General features: G+C 40.4%; 1 protein-coding gene across 1 annotated transcript in view; it reads left to right on the top strand.

Annotated features, from left to right (window-relative positions):
• The first annotated feature begins 13140 nt into the window (after positions 1-13140).
• Positions 13141-21017, top strand: part of LARS1 (leucyl-tRNA synthetase 1) — a 74361-nt gene continuing 66484 nt past the window's right edge. The window contains exons 1-2 of the mRNA XM_068536110.1: positions 13141-13287; positions 19815-19933. Coding sequence (XP_068392211.1) covers positions 13282-13287; positions 19815-19933 — 125 coding nt within the window. The 5' untranslated portion in view covers positions 13141-13281. The remainder of the gene's footprint in view (positions 13288-19814; positions 19934-21017) is intronic.

The following is a 21017-nucleotide window of genomic DNA, read 5'->3' as shown; positions in this document are numbered from 1 at the left end:
CCTGACGGCACAGAAGGGCAGGAGACAGCCTCAAATGGCGGGCACAGGAACCAATAGAAGACAGAGGGGCCGTGCGCGCAAAGCCAATGAAAAGGCTCGTTCGCCCCGCCCGCCGGTCGTACCCAGTGAAGGAGGAGGGATTTAGCAAGTTAGGTAGAGAGCTTAAGTGAACTCCTGGCGCAAGATGGTATCTTGGAGAAGGTGCTGTGGCTCTTAAAGGGGCCGCGGCGCCTTTTTTTTTTTTTTTTTTGACCACGCCGCCGACCGCCGCGGAATACCGCTGTCTGCTGCTGGAAGTGCGTGGGGGAACCCGGCGAGACCCTCAGCCTGGCTCCTTCCTCTCGTTTTTTCCTGGAAGCACACACTCGTGTCCCGAAATGACTCAGCTGTAGTAAATCTGCAACACAACGTGCAATACGTTCACGTTCGACATATCGCACAGAACGCAAAATTTTACTTTTTTTCCTCGCACACTCATTTTGCTCTGCACACATACCGGTATCCTTTGCTGCTGTGCTTAAATTATGCAAAATGCTATGGCAACCATGCCTTGGACTCCAATAATCGTCATTTTTAAAACGTGGCGCAACGGTTGTAAAAAGCTGAGGCCATTTCAATTTTACCAGTATTTTAAATATATTTTTTATTTAGGAAGAAAAAGGATTCCAATTTTTACAAAAATTCTCTCTTCATTGCCTATCTAAAATTCAGTGGGAGTTTAGTGCAGGGAGGATTTTGGTCAGAAAAAAAAGTTTTTAAAAATAACTTTTAAAAAATTGAACTCACTGAAATAATTTAGTCTGTACTAGATGAAAAATCCTTTTTGGAGTTTTGAAATGACTGGCTTGGCACTGGTCTTAGAATGTTTATTTAACAACAAATACTGAGCACCTGCTATATACCAGCACTGTGTAAGGCGCTAGGATTCCAATGGTGAGCAAAACAGAGTCCCTCCTCTTAGAAAGCTGAACAGTATATGGGATAATGCATTATAATCATAACACTATGAAAAATACCTGATGAGCACACACACCTCATATAAAAGAGACGGGTCAACCCAAAATAAGCAGGCATGCTATATATATATGGAGCAGGTGTAGGCAAACTTTTTCTGTAAAGGGCTAGACAGCAAATATTTTTGGCTTTGTGGGCCATGAGGTCTCTGGCAACTACTCAACTCTGCCCTCTTGGCATGAAATAGGCCATAGGTAATATGTAAACAAACGATTGTGGCAGTGTTCCAATAAAACTCATATGAAAATTTCAACTGTAGAGAATTTTCACAATATATTGTTCCCTTGATTTTTTTTTTTTTCAACTATTTAAAAGTGTAAAAGTTATTGTTACCTCGCAGGTGTCCAGAAACAGATGCCAATATGGTTTGGCTTGCAGGCCGCAGTTTGTGGACCCCTCACCGTAGAGTGATAAAAGCGAAGTGCACTTAAAAATCATCTAGTGAAAAAAAAAAAAAAATCATCTAGTGAAACTCCTTCACTGACACCTCTTCCCCAACTTCGCGTATGAGAAAAAAAGCCCAGAGAGACTGAGTGATTGACGCAGAATTGCACGTCTGTCAATGGAGCAGAAGTAACATCCACAGCTTCTAACAGCAAGCCCAGAGCGTTTCCACATTCAACTGTTGCCTCTTCTTCCCTCTCACCTCCCCTTCTGGCTTTATGCTTATCCACATTTTCCCTTTACTTCTTTCCACTACAGAGATGAAGTGTTACCCCAAAATGACAGAAATTTTAAAAAGAGAAATGTAAAAGTGATTTCATTAGGCCTAGGGCTAGGCAAGAACTTGATAGCATGATTGATATGGAATAGGAATTGCCTTTATCACAGTAAATCACTCCTCTGCAAGAATTTCAAAGTACTTTTCAAATGTATTTATAGAACAGATTTTTCAAGCCTTACTTCAGAGGTGAGGGTGCTGAGATACCAGCTTCCTAGAGACCAAGAGCATCATTTAACCAAACAGAGAGTAGAACAGACATGATTACAGTAGCAATATTTGGGTTTGGAGACCCTGGATAACTTATTCCTTTCCCCCTGTTTTTCAAATGTGATGTTACTACTTTTATAAACTGAATAGAATAGAATAGAATAAAATAGATAGATGGACATAAACTAGTATTTTGAATGTAGATGTTGAACTCCAAACTGTGTCTTGCGAAAGTGGCATCTATAGAAGAGTTGCTTTTCCAGAAGTGGAAGTGGGATACAATACAGGCAATCCCACTCCCATGCCTGACTCACTCCATTTGCTGAATAGTTGGTTCAGATTTGGTCAGTAGCCATGGCCCAGAATTTTCCATATACTTTATTTGTTGTATGCACAGAACTGACTCATCTGAAGTCCATGAATGAACGTGGCACTGGTTTCAGTCATTCAGTTATTGGGCTACCCTGAAGGCAATGCGTACACATATGTACTAGTTCAACACACCTATACTTAGTGCTGGTTACCAGGTACCAGATTCTGTGTTCTGCGCTGGGGCAGAGACAAAAGTTTGAAAAGTTATATCCATTCACTGCCTTTCGGGAGCTCAGGTTCTGGTGGTCTAACAGTCGTGCATTGGAAATGATAATCAAACCCAAAGCTGAGTACATACCCTATACTGGCCCTATGCTAAATATTTCAGTGTATTTCTGCCTCTCATGCTCACAGTACCCCTGTATAGTAAACAATATTCATAGACAAGAAAATTGCATCCCAGAAAGTCATGAAGCTAATGAGTGAAAAAACCCAGCCTTGACTATGAGTGATTCCAAAGCCCACACCTGTAACCATCACTTAATCACCTCACTTGCAAACACTGACATATGAACTATGTGGTTCATTCAAATTTCATTCAACAAATACGTATTGAGCCCATTATCATCTATTAGGCAGTGCTCTTGGATAATACAGAGTAAAACTGATTTTAAATAAATGTTCTTTCCTTAGTTAATTAAGGTGGATGTTAAAATGGATACTTGACAAATACTGACTTTTCTCTCAGTTTATTTATTTTCACAGGAGGAGAAAAAAAGAGATGCCAGTTTATCAAAGACAAAAGAGATTATTAATACGGGGCATTGAAAAGAGAGAGTAACACTACAAGAAGAAAACACATCTAAACCATCCTTATTCAAACCAAGTTCACTTTCTTGGCTTGAGGGTAAGTGTGCCTCCACCAGAAAGAACTGTCAATGGTGTGATTTCACACAAGTGTTGACAGGATTAGACAGGCTTTCCAAAATCAGAGTGTATTGTGCCCACTTATTTGGAGGGATTATGGGGGGTTTTTTGGTCCTTATTCTCCAACCTGCAGCTAAGAATGTCCCAGATGTACAATAAGAGAAGTTGAGGGTCATTTTTGAATTTTCTCTGTGAACCTTACAATCACAATTTGCTTCCTGTACATGCAGTTAAATTAAGCTTTGGTGGAATTTCAAAGTAGGAAGCTCATGCTTACAAACAGACCCTCTCATGTCTGTACATTTGTAAATAATCAGCTAATTGAACAACACACGCATCAAAATATCAGTCTCTCCTGAGTTTGGGTCACCTGGAGCAGCCCACCTGGCTCAGAGAAAAGTCACTTCAGTAAAAGTCACTTGAATCTTAGTTATGCAAAGTCAAGGTGAGTTGACAGCCAAATAGTTTGTCAGTCAATTGGAAGAGTCTCTCTTCGTTATGGAAATGTCAGTTTGTTTTCCTAGGAGAACTACATTAAAAGGGATTTTTAAAAAAGTTGCTTCACACTAAATACCTATAAGAATAGTTAGGACTTCCCTGGTGGTGCAGTGGTTAAGAATCCGCCTGCCAAGGCAGCGGACACGGGTTCGAGCCCTGGTCCAGGAAGATCCCACATGCCACGGAGCAACTAAGCCCATGCGCCACAACTACTGAGCCTGTGCTCTAGAGCCCGCAAGCCACACTGCTGAGCCTGCGTGCCCTGGAGCCTGCGCACCGCAACTACTGAGCCTGCATGCCACAACTACTGAAGCCCACGCACCTAGAGCCCGTGCTCCGCAACAAGAGAAGCCACTGCAATGAGAAGCCCGCTCACCGCAACGAAGAGTAGCCCCTGCTCGCCACAACTAGAGAAAGCCCCCGCACAGCAACAAAGACCCAACACAGCCAAAAAAAAAAAAGAATGGCTAATATAAGAAAACAAACCCAAAAAAACTGACAGTGCTGAATGCTGATAAGGAGGCAGAGAAACTGGATGACTCACACTTCACTGGTGTAATGTAAAATGGTAGCTACTCTGAAAAACACTTCGGTATTTTCTCTAAAAACTAAACATGCAACTACCATATGACCCAACAATTACACTCCTGGGCATTTATCCCAGAGAAATGGAAGCATATGTTCACACACAAAAACCTGTACACAAATGTTTAGAGCAGCTTTATTTATAATAGCCCAAAACAAGAATCAGCTCAGATGACCTTAAACAGATGAATGGTTAAACTGTGTGACACAGCATACCATGGAATGCGATCCCATGCTTCCCTCCAACAAGGAAGGAACTATTGATACATGCAACAATTTGGATGAATTTGCTGAGTGAGGAAAAAAGCCAATCCCCAAAGGTTACATACTGTATGGTTCCATTTATATAATACTTTGAAAATGACATAATTTTAGGAGCAGAAGACAGAGGTGGGGGTGTGGAGGGAAAGAGGGCGTGTTTTTTAAATGGCAGCATGAGGGATCCTTGTTGAATTGGAACTGTTCTGTATCTTGAATGTGGGGGTGCGTATGGGAACTACAGAGAGGATAACATTGTATAGAATTATGCACACACACAGAGACATGCACAAATGAATACACATAAAACATGTCAGTGTCAATATTCTGATTATGATTTGCAAAATCATAAAACTAGAGTTTTGCAAATGTTGCCATTGGGGGAAATTAAGTGTGCAAAAGTTCTGTCTGCATTATTTCTTACAACTGCTTATGATTCTACAATTATCTCAATTTAACAGAAAGTTGCTTCACACATAGAGAGCAGTGTCAACAGGGAGAAAAGGTTGAAAGTGGCATCTCTGGATGTGTGTGTACCAGAAATAGTCCATGCCCCATTCTCGGAGATCTTCATAGGGACCTCAGTCTGCCATCCTTACAGATTAGAAAAGCATCCAGGAGAAATGTGCAAAGCTCCACTGCAGTAGGGACTTCTATTTTTTAAAGCAGGAAATAGCAACAGTAGACCGACCAGACACCAGTTCCCTCTGGTTATCCCTGTGATATTAGAAGACAACTGCCCTCTCTTCCTTGGATGGAATAAGCCCCTTGGGATTTGGACACATCAAATAATAATAACTCATACTCCTTGTGTGCCAGGCACTCTGCGTGGATTAGCCTCTTTCAATTCCTGCATTCAGCCTTTCTTTCTTTCAAGAAATATTGATTGCAAACCTATCATAGGCAAAGCGCTCTTATAGGCCCTGGGGATACAGCAGCGAATAAAATAGGCATTCTCTTGGAGATCTATTTTAGCAGGAGGAGAGTGATGACAAATAAACAACTATATCATATGTCGGGGGGGATACATTCTATGAAGAAAAATAAGGCAACGTGATGGGAGAGAGAGTGATGGGGAATGACTGAGCAGTGGTCTGGAGGGTGTTAGTCATGTGGATATCAGGAAGAAGAGCTTTTCAGGGATGTGCAAAGACCCTGAGGCAGGAACTAATTTGGCAAGTTTGAGGAAAGGAGGAAAGCAATAGGGCTGGAGCAGAGTGAGCCAGGAGGAAAGTGATGGTAGAAGAGGTTAGAGAAGTAGTTAGAAGCCAGATCATGGGGGACTTTGTTGGCCATGATAAGGACTTTGAATTTTTATTCTGAGTGAAACTGGAAGACACTGAAGGTTTGAAGCAGAGGAATAAAATTGTCTGATTTAGTTTTTAATTTTTAAACACGATAACTATGGCTGCCTCATGGTTATCAGACTAAAGGGGACAAAAGTGGAGGTAGGGAAACCAGTTAGGAAGCAATAATCCAAGCAAGAAATGATGGTAGTTTGGACTAGACCAGCACTGAAAGAGATAGTAAGAAGAAGTTGGATTCTGGATATATTTTAAAAGTAGAGTCAGTGAGTTTTACTGACAGATTAATTGTTGGTATGAAACACAAAAAGGAATCAAGGATGACACCAAGGTGTTTGGCCTGAGATGGGGAAAATGAGGGAGGAGCAGATTTAGAGAATGGCTGGTAGATCATGAATTCAGTTTGGGACATGAATTAGACATTAGACATTGTCTTAGACATTGGACACAGTGGTAGCCAGCCTCCAAGATGGCCCCCAATGATCCTTACCTTGTAGTTTTCACACCCAGGTATACTTTGCTCCCACATTGGATCAGGGCTTGTCTGTATGATCAACAGAATACACTAGAAATGACAGTCATTGACTTCCAAGACTAGGATAAAAAGCATTATAGCTCCTATTTTTGACCTCTTGCTCTGGGGAAAGCCAGTCATCATGTCCAAAGGCACTCAGTCAACCCTTTGCAGAGTCCCACATTGAGAGGAACTGAGGCATCTTACCAACAGCCAGGACTAACTTTCTAGCCTTGTGAGTGAGCCATGTTTGAAGCAGATCTTCCAGCCTGAGTAAAACCTTCAGATGACTGCAGCCCGGGCCAGCATTTCACTGCAATTTCATGGAAGCCCCAAGCCAGAACTACCCAGTCAAGCTGCTTCCAAACTCCTGACCCACAGAAACTGTGAGTGATAATTAATGGCTATTATTGTTTTAAGCCACTAAGTTCTGGGTAATTTCTTAGGCATGATAGATAATTAATATAAAACTCCAAGTAGAATGCCAAGTAGACAGGTGGATCTGAGAGTCTGGAGTTCATGAGAGAGATTGGGCCTTGTGTTAAAAACTGGGGATTCATCAGCATGTAAAGTGTGTTGAAACCATGGGCCTAAATAAGATTACCTAGGAAGTGAGTATATCTAGATAGAAAGGCCATTAGGGCATTCTCCTATTTAGAAGGAAAGGGAGTAATATCCAGTAGAGTAAACTGAGAAGACTTGGCCAATGAGGCAGGAGGAGAACAGAGAAAGAAGAAATGTGCCTCAGGAAAGATGGAGTTTTCAACTGTGTCAAATGTAGTTCTTGCATCAAGTAAGATGAGGACATGGAATTGACCACTGGATTTGGCAGCATGAAGTTCATTGATGACCTGGACAATTCCATGAAATGGAGGAGGTGAACACATGACTGGGAAGAGTTCAGGAGAGAAAGAGAAGAGAGGAATCAGAGATAGTATGACAGTTCTCTTGAAGAGTTTTACTGTAAAGGGGAGTAAAACAATGAAGGTACCAAAAGGTGTGGTGGGATAGGGAGGATTTGTTTGCATTTCATTCTGTTTTTGTTTTGCTTGTTTGTCTGCTTGCTTGCATTAGGTTAGAAGATATGTATGAATGTAGATTGGTATGATCTAGTAGAGAAATGAAATTTGATGATGTGGAAGGTAAAATCTCTTAGTAGGAAAAGACAATGGGATTTAGTGCACAGATGGAATGTAGGTCTTAATAGGAGCCCTGATTATTCATGATAAATGAAAATAGAGCACATGTTAAGGGATGGAGGTATGATGGATGTAGTAAAAGGAACTCATGGAAGTTATTTACAGACTGCTATGTTTTCAGTGAATTAAGAAGCAATCATCAGCTGAATGTGAGGAAGGGGTGCTGGATACTTGAGAAGAGAGTTGTGAGGACAAAGCATCTTAGGTTTCTCAAACATTTCAAACTCCTTCTCACCTCAGGACCTTTGCACTTGCTGGTCCTTTTGCCTGGAACTCTTTTCCATACATCTTCTTATGGTTGAATTTTCTTGTCAGCTCAAATATCACCTCCTTAGGAAGGCCTTCTCTGACCATCCCATCTAAATTAACACCCCATTTCCCCCCTCTAGTTATTCTCTATCACATAATCCTGTTTTATCTTCATAGGGACCTCAGTCCCTATGAAAGCATTTTTCATGGTCTGAAACTTTTTCATGTATTTGTTTTCTCTACCCCCATCCTAACTAGAATTTTCATGAGGTCAAGGATTTTGTCTTACTTGTTCACATTATATTCTTAGAGCTGAAAACAAAACCTGGTATATAATAGATGTGCAATAAATATAAATGAATAACTAATATAATCATCAAAACAATATCGCTAGATAACTACTATTATTATCACCATGTTACAGGCCTAGGCAGATCAAGTGATTTGTTCAAGGTCACACAGCAAGTTTGGAACAGGGTGGGATGGAGTTCATTATTCAAAGTCAGTCAATCTGGTAATGGAGCCCACATTCTCGGACTTTATATAAAATGGCATCTAGAGGAAGATACTGACTTCTGGCTACAAAGATAATGGGAGCCTGACCAATGAATAAGAAAAAAAAAAGTAGGACCATGATTGTGCTCTTATATAGTTTAGACCAGTCTGATTTCATTGTTATTGTAAAAATAGGAATTCTAAATGTTGTAAATGCACAAAAGATATTTTAAAAATATAGCCACTGAAATTGGAAACTCAATGATATGTGATTGGTTGTTTTTACCTATTTCTTTTTTTCTCCTCCTTTTCTTCTTTTCCATCCATCTGTCCATCCTCTCCTTCCCTCCTTCTGTTTCTTAAGAAGCCCCTGGACTGCTTCACAATGGTGATGGAAATGCTGGTAACAATTTAGATAGGTAGGTTATTTAGGAACTCAAGTGTCACATTTCCCATATGACCCTATGACACGGCTGGCAGTGCTCTGTGCAATGTTGACAAGAGCAGGCTGAAGCATATGGATCCTGAGTCTGGAGTGGCATGGTATTAGTGGTAATTTCTAATTACAAGTATCACCACTTCAGGAGAAATCTAGGCAACAGGGGTTTCTCAAAAATTTGGTACTGGAGAAGTGCAACTTCTCTAATTTGGTTACATTTGTCTAAATATAAAAGTCTCCCTAATTAATATGGCTACTTGTTCCTAGTTCATGTCAATCAGATTTAGAATTCCCATTAATTAAATGACTGTCTTAGTCTGTTCGGGCTGCTATAACAAACTATCACAGATTGGGTGGCTTATAAACAGCAGAAATTTATTTCTCACAGTTCTGGAGGCTGAAAGTCTGCGGATCAGGGCGCCAAGCATGGCCGGGTGAGGGCCCCATTGCAGGTCAAACACTCCTCTTTGTATCCTCACAAAGTGCAAGGGGTTGGGGAGCTTGTGGGTTCTCCTATATAAGAACATTAATCGCATTCAAAAGGGCTTCATCCTCCTGACCTAAGCTCCTCGCAAATCTTAATGCCATCACATTGGGCATTAGGATTTCAACATATGAATTTTGTGAGGACACAAACATTCATACCAGACCACAACACTGATCAAACTGGCTTCCAGTATTCACCACTTCTCTTTCTTTCTCTTTAGATTAATCTTTCTTGAGCACTTAGCCCATGAACCACACATTGGGCTAATCACCTTCCTTGGTATAGCTCATTGTACTTTCACAGCAGGCCTAGGAAGTAGGTACTATCATCACACACATTTTACATGTGAGGACCCAGAGTCCCAAGGTTGAGGGAGCAGAGCTAGCACAGGACAGAGCTTCAAGTCAGACCCCGGCATCTGAGTCCAAGGCCGGTGAGCCCAACCACTGCACACATGCTTCCTCTGCTGCCCAGTAACTGTCGGAGGCTGCACATAGAGCAACCCCGGGATCAGCTGAAGTCCATAAAGCCTAGAAGGATCTCCTTCTCTTTATATTCATTGCCTAGATCTTAAAAAAACAAAACAAGGGCTTCCCTGGTGGCACAGTGGTTGAGAATCTGCCTGCCAATGCAGGGGACACGGGTTCGAGCCCTGGTCTGGGAAGATCCCACATGCCACGGAGCAACTGGGCCCGTGAGCCACAATTGCTGAGCCTGCGTGTCTGGAGCCTGTGCTCCGCAACAAGAGAGGCCGCGATGGTGAGAGGCCCGCGCACCGCGATGAGGAGTGGTCCCCACTTGCCGCAACTAGAGAAAGCCCTCGCACAGAAGCGAAGACTCAACACAGTCATAAATAATAAATAAATAAATAAAAGAACGTGAATTTCTTTAAAACAAAACAAAACAAAACAAAACAAAACTGTTCACCATTCAGGAAACATAAAAGTTAAGGTAGAACACTAATGTTGGGGAAAAAACCATTTAAAAACAAAAGGTGTCTAATAGGGTAGGGAAGTGACAACTATATTTATTGAGTGCCATGTTTGTGGAACAGAAGTATGAAAATAAATGCCCCCAATTCCTTCCTTGAACTGTGTCATATAAAGGTTGGGAGGTTAGGTAAATATGCATGAAAAACAAATATAAAGAGACCCAGAGACAAGCCAAAGCTAGTTATAGCTTTATGCATCTGAATTTAGAAATGCTGATTCAATTGAATTGAGTAGAGTGACCGGTGGGATGGGTTTGGAAGAAAAACAAAATAAAATAAGGCGGAAGTGAGTTCTGTTGTGGCATTTTAAAGAATGAGCACAATATGGTCTGATAGTTGGTGAAGGCATACCACACAATTATATGGTGATAACTAGCTCAGTTAGGCTAGGAAAGAGATTATTATGCGGTGCAGGTAAGCTTTTTCTATTTTAATCAGATTCAGATTAGTGTTTATAGACCAATTTTCCTAAAACAGTAATAAAAATATCTGACATTTTAAAGTGCTTACTATATGCTGGGCATATATATACAGGGTTTATATCTAAATACATATTATTTCTTTAATCCTCTATGAGGTACTTACTATTATTACCTTTATTTTACAGAGTGGTTAATTGAACTGCCTGAGGTCACTCAGCTAGTAAATGATGAACTTGGTCTGATTCAGAGCCTGAGCTAATATCCACTATGCTACCTTTCTAATTTCATTTATCCAGAGGGGGTAATCCACATGGCATAGCAAAGAATCGATAATTCCCAATTAAAAAGCCATATTACTAAGCTGTAATAAGTTTCATTTTCTAAATACCTCTTGACTCTGTTTACCTTTCTCCACCTTTACTGTCACCACTAAAGTCTAAACTACTGTCACCTCTCACCTGGACAACTGCAACAGCCTTTTGCTTCCAGTTTTGCTCCCTTTCAACCCTTCTTCAGAAAGATCTCTATGAAACACAAATGGGACCATGTCCCTTCCTTACTTAAAACCCTTCCATGGCCTCCCATCGCTCCCACTGCTTCAGTGTTTGCCTCTTCCACTAGAAGGAGGTGACTGCACTTGTCTTGTTCAAGAGTTGTATTTCCAGCATCTAGGATAGTGCCTTGTATATAGTATAAGTGAATTAAATTTTTGTTGAATGAGTGAAAACCAAGTGACCCTTGAAAAAAATATTTGTCACTTAAATAGGAAAATTAAAAAGAATGCAGTTGGAGGCATGGAGGTAGGTTTTTCATAATTTTCATAATTTGTCATCACACAATCACTTGTTTATTTTCTTCTTTAATGGCTCATGCACTTCAGACTGTAAGTTCCATGAGGGCAGGGGCGGTGTCTGTCTTGTTCCCTACTATACCTTACCTCTATGTCATGTTCATAGGGGGTATTTAATAAATATTGATTGTATGAATAATTTCAATTACCAACGTGGATTGGAAGCTGATGAGTCAAAGATGACAAATAGTACTGGTTAGGGCAGAATTGGAACAGGAAAGCCTAACCATAGTTATAAGCGCTGTGGATGATGAGGATTCTTTCATTCATTCAATAAATACTTATAAGGCACCTACTATGTGCCAGACACTGTGCTAGGCAGCCTCTGCTATCATAGAGCTTAACTCTAGTGATAAATCAACAGGCAATTAAAATTCAGTGAGATAAATTTCCCAAGGGAGGGCAGGAAGGGGGTGCTTCAGAGAATATTTAGGAATGGACATTCAACCCAGACTTGGGCTGTCAGGAAGTGATGTCTAAATGGTTAGTAGCTAAAGGTAGAGAGTGTGGAAAGTGATGCAGAGTATTTGTATGTGTAAGAGCCCGGAGGCAGGAGAGCCACTGGTAGGTTCTCTATAACCTAAGGTTCATTCTTAACTTCCTTTCATCCAACAAATTTTTATTGAGCCCATACCATGTGCCAGGCATTGTGTTAGGCCATCATTAAATTTATATTTCAAAACTAATTGTTGAAAAATGTAAATACAATATATATTACACATATATAATTCAAAATTTATTTTTGTTAAAATTTTTATTAAAAATTTTTTTCCCTCTATTCCATTAGGAAGACACACTTCTGGGCTGGGCACACCTCCACCCCTCCAAGTGCTTTGTAGATCCTTAATGATTATTTATTGAATTAATAAAGGAATGCATGTGAGAGTAACTAACCTGACCACCAGAAAGTAAAAGTCTTGGATCAGCACTTTTCAATAGATCTTTCTTTGATGATGGAAATGTTCTGTATCCGTACTGTCCAGATATGGTAACAACGAGGCACATGGACTTTCCAGCACATGAAAAGTGGCTAGTGCGATTGAAGAAATAAATTTTAAACTTTACTTAATTTTAATTAATTTAAATAGCCACAATGTGGCTAGTGACTAGTACTTCAGACAGCTCAGTCTTGGTTGGTGACACGGATGAAACAGTCTGAGCTTGGCACTGGGACCAGGTAGAAGGCTTCCAGCCTCTCCTTTAAAAAAATGGAGATTGTTAATAAATGGTTATAAAATGTCTAAATTCTGGACTTTTGAATGCCACCGACAGTGATAAATATCTGTGCACAACGGCAACTCATAATTAGCACCTCAGTCACTGAAGACGAATACACCTTGCATCCCGGCATCCTGACAAGACACCCAACCCAACTCCATACGGTGAAAAGGTTGAACGCGGGCTATCCTCACGTCAGTCAGGGCGCGCTCGCGACAGTCTGCGGCCCCGAACTGCATCATGGGCTTTGTAGTTCAACATGCTCATGACGTCACTACCGGTGCCCATCCGAGTGGCTTATCGGGTACACTTCCGTAGCCTGTTGTCCTCTGGGAAATGTAGTCAATAGATGCCTGAAGGACGTGGGGTCTAGGGGTCTGGGAACTACAATTCCCAGCAGGCTACGAGATGCCCCCGGAAGTACTTATTTAGTGAGCCCGTGATTGCCTCATCAGGTGCGAAGTGTGTGCTTTCGTGTCGTGGTAGGCCTGCCTTCCCAGAGAGGGAGGGGAAAGGTTGTAACCACTCCTTTGAGGGGGAATCACCGAAGTCACCGTCGTGGGTTTGCACAGTCGGACGGGCGGCGCCATGGCGGTGAGTTTTGGCGGGAAGAGGGTCCGCTAGGCCAGGCCTTGGAACCCGGCTGGTTACCTGCTTTCGCCAGAGTCTGGGGACCCCACGTGGTAGCCACTGTCCTGAAGGGAAAAAATCCTTTTCTAAAGAAAGGGGAGGCCTTGCCTCCCACGTTTAAGGCTTGGCTGTTGTGAGGATGTGCCTTTTCTTGCTAGCTGATGAGCGAGGCCCTGATATCTTTAACTTTGTAGACGACTTCATGACACGTGTGTTATTTCACTAAAGTTTCTAAAAACTGATTTGGAGAAAGAGGAGTATGTGACATTGATTTCTTCTTTCAACAAAAAATTTTTGAGCGCCTCTGTAAAGGAGACAAACATTTCTGCATTCATGGTGTTTACGTGTGTGTGCGCTACATTCTAAAGTATGTGGTAAAATATGTCAGGTGCCGGTAGGTGCTATAAACAAAAAAAATAGATCAGGAAGGGGGGGATCAAGAAGGGCTTTGCTGAGGTGGCATTGTGGCAGAAGGTAAGGGAGCAAGCCATGCAGCTATACGGAGGAAAAGATTTCTGGGCAGAGCCAACAGTGTGAGTGGCGTGAAAAACAAGGACGGTTGTATGTGCAGAGGACTGTCATCCAGGGGGAGGTGATGATGATGATGATGTGTGTGTGTGTGGGGGGGGGGTAGTGGTGGTGGTGGTTGATTGGTGGGTGGATGTAAGTCATATAAAGCCTCGTAGGTCCTGATTGAAGAGTGTTCAAGAATGAATGGGAAGAGAGAGACTGGAGATAATGAGTATGGACAACTCTTTTGAGGAATTCTATAAAGGAGAGCAGAGGAATGGGGTAATAGATGAAGGTTAAAAGAGGGTTTTTTTGTTTGTTTGGTTTTGGTTTTTGGTTTTTTTTGAAGGACAGGAGAAATTATATAGTGGTTGTATGCTTATGGAAATTGTCCTGTAGAAAGGGAAAATTGATAGAGAAAAGTGATGTTCCTGTATAGAATAGAGGGGGTGAGATCAGACCTACTAAGAAGTAGAATTTTAGTTCATTTGGTCCCATTCTGGAGCTTAGTCTCTTGATTATTGTACTATTTGCAATTGTAAACTATGGGGAAATTTCTTTTGCAACCACCCTCCTGTAATGAAAGTTTTCTAACTCTGGAAGAAGCCTTACCAATAGTAAAGAGTATAAGATAATAAACATGGAGTAGCATGGATATAAAATTAGTTTTTATATTATAATTGAATTTTTAAAGAGCAAGCAATGTAATTTCCTTCATATCATAGGAATATTTATTTTATAGAGGTTTTGACAGTTTTAATACCTTTTAGTTACATGTCAGACTTAGACCTGGGGATTTGTTGTAATAAAGATAATAGTCAACTTTAAATTTTTTATTGTTTTAAAATTTTTCATTTGGAAAATTTAAATAGTGAACAAAGTAGAGATAATAGTGTTATGTACTTGCATGTACCCATCGCCCAACTTCAATAATTGGCAGTTCAGGGCCAACCTCGTTTCAGTCATACCTTCCCCAGAACCTCCTCCACCTCTCAGGATTCATTTTAAACAAATTCAAGGCGCTGTATCATTTCATCCATACATATTTCAGTAAGTTTTTAAAATATAATGAGATATTCTCTTCAAACATAACCACAATGCCATTTTGACATCTGATAAAAAGCACATGATGATGATGTCTAGTTGTCCCTCTGTGATAATGGTTAGCATTATTGAGCATCTACCATGGGTCCGGCACTATGCTAAGTCCTTCGTGCGTATTATCTCTTAGTCCTCATCATAATAGTACAAGGTAGATATAATTATTATCCTCATTTTATAGATAGAGAAATGGAGGCTTAAAGAGGTTAAGGATCTTGTCTAAGTTCTACAGCCAGTGGTGCTAGGATATGGCCAGAGTACTAAGAGAAAGCAGAAATAGAAGTCAGAAGATGAGGGTTTTTGTCCAGCCTGACCATTTGCTGGCATGATGATCTCTGAGCTTCAGATTCATCATTTTTGAAATGGTAATCGCTGGTCTGCCCACTTCTTAGGGCGATTGTTGCCCACCTCTTAGAGTTGTTGTTAAGATCAAATAAGTTAATGTGCATAAAAGTTTTCAGAACTGCAGAATACTATGAATATATGGAAAAGTTTATTATCTAGTTCAGTGGTTCTTTACTGGGGGCGATTTTGTCCCCCAGAGAACATGTGGTCTGGAGACTCTGGATTATCACAACTGGGGGTATGCTACTGGCAGCTAGTGGGTAGAAGCCGGGGATGTTCCTAAACATCTTGCAGTGCCCATGACAGCCCCTGAAAACAAAGAATTATTTGGCCCCAAATGTCAATAGGGCCAAAGTTTAGGAACTTTGCGCTTGTTAAATAACCTTTTAACTAATTAAAATAATCAATTGTTGGGAATTTCCTGGCTGTCCAGCGGTTAGGACTCTGTGCTTTCACGGCCAAAACAAAACAAAACGAAACAAAATGAGACAAAACAATAAACCAATTGTTTAGTTGAGTAACCAGTGAAGAAATTGAGACTCAGATTGATCAAGTGACTTGCTCAAAGTTATACAACAAGTTGGTGCTGGGGCCAATATCAGATTTCATTACAATTGACCTTCGAGTTTTGAGGAACAAGTTTTTCTGAGAAGCAGAGACCTCAAAGAAGAGCTTTTGTGCATTTAGCATGCTCAGTACAGTGAAAAGAAACACATAGTTCTAAGTAATTTGTGAAGACTGTTGCTTTCATGGGTGGTTGATGTCATTTTTAAGCAAAAAATATTTGTCATGTAAGTTCTGTGTCTATTAGCATTGGATGTGGTGCTGAGGTGACTATAAATGTTCTAAAAGTTGCTGTCTGCCAGGAGTTTACAACCCAGTTAGGTAAATATCAGGGATTATTTGGTTGCATGCAGTGGAAGCCAACTCAAGTTGGTTAAAGGAAAGAGGAATTTACTAATGATACAGTGGGATTTCATATGACCCATGACCCTAGGATAGGAGGCACAACAAGGCTTCATGAGGCCTTAGATACTTTTGCCTTTGTGGGCTGCTTCCTCTGTAAAAAAAAAAATATTAGAAATTATATTTGACAACTGTGTTGTATAAAGACAGATATATTAATATTATATATTAAAGATTTTTCTTGGGCTTCCCTGGTGGCGCAGTGGTTGAGAATCTGCCTGCCAATGCAGGGGACACGGGTTCGAGCCCTGGTCCGGGAAGATCCCACATGCCGTGGAGCAACTAGGCCCGTGAGCCACAACTACTGAGCCTGCGCGTCTGGAGCCTGTGCTCCGCAAAAAGAGAGGCCGCGATAGTGAGAGGCCCGCGCACCGCGATGAAGAGTGGCCCCCACTTGCCACAACTAGAGAAAGCCCTTGCACAGAAACGAAGACCCAACACAGCCATAAATAAATAAATTAATTAATTTAAAAAAAAAACAACAACAACAAACTGGTGAATTTAAAAAAAAAATAAAAATAAAAAAAATTAAAAAAAAAATAAAGATTTTTCTTCTATCCAAAAGTTTAATTTTTTCTTCTGATTTTAAAAGATAGTAAAATATTTTGATGAGCCCGTAGAAGTATTGTGGGCCCTAGGCAGTGTGCCTCTTCCACCTACAGATTAAGTTGGCTATTAGGAGTTGTACAGGGTGTTTTAAGGGCCAGGTGGAAGTGACTTACTTTCTTCTGCTCAAAACTCCTTTGCCAGAACCCAGTCCCATAGCTCCAATCTGTGAATTCTCCTGGAACCATGGAAGAGTATGCTTAACTGCCTTTGCTGCACTACCCTAAGTAAGGTTGGGCATCTCTTGCTGAGGAAGAAAGGGAGGGAATGGATATCGCATAGGCAAACTGTCATCTCTGCCATAGCTTTTTTTCAAATGGTAGTTCTTACATGTTAGAATTGAAAACAGGGGTCAGCATGTGTAGGAATAGAGAGACTTACTTATAACTTACAGTTTATTTGTTAAAAAGAGGATTTTGCAGTAAGAGGGGGCCAAGGAGCTGAGGGTCTAAATGAAGTTGGTTGGTAGCAGGAATGGAAAAGAGTGACTAGATGGAGGGCCTTATTCTTTCTTGGAAAAGGAAATTCCTTATGCAGCCACATTTAGTTTTATGGAAATTCTTGGGAAAGAGTCCAAATTGCTTAGCAACTTGACTCAAATATGCAACTCAGCTCTTAGTCTTAGGTTATTTTGTTATGGCCATGGTATGCAAAAGCTGGCAGTGTATTACTCATTTCTCTTTTTAAATCTTTAAATGTTCAACAAATATTTGAGAACTGCTATGAGCTTAGACATTGAGGATATAATGAGAAATGAGACACAGTCCTCACTGTGAACAAACTTACAGTCCTATGGGGAAGATAGACTGATACTGATACTGCGTGATTAGTGCTATCATAGAGGTAATACTGGTAGGTAGGAACATATTAAGAATGGTACCTGATACTCTGTTGTGGAATCAAGGCAGGTGATTAGCTGAGACCTGAAGGATGAGGTAGCCAGGCAAAGAGATTGGTGGGGTATGAGGGCGGAGAGAATAGCTTGAACAAAGGCCCAGAGGGGAGAGAGGGAGCTTGGCACACTTGGGAAAGTGCAGGTGGCTTAATAGGCCTGGAGTGGTGGTGAGAGGGAAGAGGGAGGGGCCTGGCAAAGATGAGATAAGAAGGGCCTCGAGTGCCAGGTTTAAGAGTATGGTCTTTATCCAGAGAGCAGTAGAGCACCTCTGAAGAGGAATTGACTTGATCAGATTTGTGTTTTGATATAAGTTCTACTCACAGCAATTACGATCTGGTCAGGATTTATAGAAATAAAAAATTTACTTGTCATTTTTATTTTCCTTTGGTGCTAGAGAAACTTACGTCCATGACTTTTCAAACGTGGAATTCTTTATTTCCTCTCTGCCTTTGTGGCAGGGTTCTTTTAATCCATCATTGCACCTCCCCTTGTAGGCTGACATTTCATCTTTCTGTTGCTTGTCCTCTTCTATCTTAAACTTGCTTAAAAAAATAAAAAGGAATAGTAAACTTGATTTACTAATCAAATCCTTTGATTTAAAATAAAGAAAACTGAGGGAATTCCCTGGCGGTCCAGTGGTTAGGACTCTGCGATTTCAGTGGGGAAACCTGGAGTTCAATCCCTGGTCGGGGAACTAAGATCCCACAAGCTGTGTGGCATGGCCAAAAAAAAAAAAAAAGAAAGAAAAACGAAAAAAAAAAAGACAGAAAGAAAAAAAACCCCAAAAAACTGAAAATAGTAAAACAGAGTTGACAACTCTGTGGTAGATTTGTACTGAATCTTACCTAATTTTAGTACTCTTATTTTTATTACATAATACGCAAGATATATTTAAGATAGTTATTGAAGAAATAGTGGTAAGTTTCGGGTTTTTTTTTAATTGCACAGAAGTCCCATTTGCATAGTACTTCAAATTTGTGTAACCATTTTTAAAAATAGCTGTCTAAAAATCCAGTATATCTGTGATATGAGTAGAAAGCATATTTTAAGTTGTTGGGTGGAAGGACAGAGGGAGACACGACATGACTTGGCAAGGTCACTTGCCCAGTAGGTTGTAAAGGTATTCAGTATAAGTAGAACCAGGGTATTTTCTCATTTGAAAATGCTGCAGAATCTGGTAATGTTAGCATGTAAGAAGGGGAAGAAAATCTAATTTCGGCTCAGATAATTTTGTACAAGAAAATAAAATTCTAGAAACTAATATTAAGTTTTCAAAACAGAATTAGATTGTGTATGGTCCATTGGTATCCAGCTTTCACAGTTGCCAGTTACATAAGTCCCATGTTCCACCTCGGCTGTAGCACACGTGCTTTTAGTAGCTAATTCTTTTTCACAGAGTCACAAACTGAGAGGGAAGTTCTAATCCTTCTTTTTCAGAGTTAGAGTGATCATGCATGTTTTTTCCTTTTATTTTCATCCAAGGGTAGCATAAGGGATGATGGGAATGTTGCCAGGTAGATCCAATATGCTGGAGGCATGTTTGCCATTCTGTTTCATTTTAATTTCATATTAATAACCTGTTAACCATTTTGGAGAGAAGTTCTTCATCAGCTTCCTTGAAAAAAAGAACACGCAGATGACTAATCCTCTCTCAGCCTCTACCCATTAGGCCTCACCATCCTCCTTTGGTGGGCATAATTGCAGCTGGGCAAGCAGGCACTGCACCATCCTATGCTTTTCTAAGTATTCATCTATTTTAACTAAATAGGAACATTTGACAACGGTGTTATATTGTAGTATCTAATTAAAAACAAGTATTTCACAGCTTTTTTAATGTATTTAAGTAATTCTTTAGTCATCCCTTTGACATCCGAAGTGGATAATCCTATCAGGTCATGATAACCCTAATTTTTAGTCTTACTCATTTAAATTTCAGGATAACCATGGAAAAATTAATCTGTCAGTAAACAGCTCAGTTCTGTGTGAAGTCAGATTTTTTTTTTCCTTTTTTTAAAGCAAGTCTGCTGAAATATAGAGTGTATTATTCTATCTCTTTTGTGTCCAATAGGAAAGAAAAAGAACAACCAAAGTGGACTTCTTGAAGAAGATTGAGAAGGAAGTTCAACAAAAATGGGATGCCAAGAAAGTGTTTGAGGTCAATGCATCTAATTTAGAGAAACAGACTAGGTGAGTAATAGTTTGTGAAATTCTACACCTTGTGTTTCCAGAACCATTGGCTGCAGAAACTGCTCTGTGGAAGGAATAAGGCAGATTGTATTTACAATGTCTGAAACAGGCTGAAGGAGGTAACTTCCACTTTCTCTATTTCAAATTAGCATTCTCTTTCCTATGGAATCTTAAAGGATTTTTTCCTACGTAAAGGTTTTTTTAAAAACTAATATTTTTCATAGTTAGACAAAGGAAAATGTTCTGAAGTTTTATCTTTGCTGACTGATAATAGCAAGTCATTCTGTTATGGAGATTCATATTATAGTGATAATTATCTCCAAAGGCACAGAATATAAATTTTGAAGGATTTCTGTATTTAAAGATCTCATTTTATAAATCTGTATTGCCTTGTTGTTAAGAATTGTTTATTAGAAGACAGACCATAGATAATGATATGATACTGGGGAAAAACAAAGTAACTGCTGCAACACAGTACCACAGTAAATATGTGCATCACTTAGAAGATGCGTTGCAATTTCAGATATGTTGGAATGTAGAAAAATGTGCTTCTTAGAGTTGAGGAAATGCACTGACAACAATAGCAATAGTAGCTAATATTGAACAGGTATTGTTCAATATGCCAAGGCAGTAGGAAATATGCCATTTTTTAAAAAATTTATTATTAATTATTTATTTATATATTTATTGGCTGCGTTGGGTCTTCGTTGCTGCACGCAGGCTTTCTCTAGTTGTGGAAAGCGGGGGCTACTCTTCGTTGCGGTGCGTGGGCTTCTTGTTGCGGTGGCTTCTCTTGTTGCGGAGCACGGGCTCTAGGTGCACGGGCTTCAGTAGTTGCAGCACGCAGGCTCAGTAGTTGCTGCGCGTGGGCTCTAGAGCGCAGGCTCAGTAGTTGTGGCGCACGGGCTTAGTTGCTCTACGGCATGTGAGATCTTCCCGGGCCAGGGATCGAACCCATGTCCCCTGCATTGGCAGGTGGATTCTTAACCGCTGCTCCACCAGGGGAAGTCCCGGAAATATGCCATTTTTTAACATGCATATTCTCATTTAATGTTCTTAGTAATGCTTTAAGGTTACCAGTATT

The sequence above is a fragment of the Eschrichtius robustus genome, chromosome 2 (genome assembly GCF_028021215.1).
Source record: "Eschrichtius robustus isolate mEscRob2 chromosome 2, mEscRob2.pri, whole genome shotgun sequence".
NCBI lineage: Eukaryota > Metazoa > Chordata > Mammalia > Artiodactyla > Eschrichtiidae > Eschrichtius > Eschrichtius robustus.
This window is presented reverse-complemented; position numbering and strand designations above follow the sequence as displayed.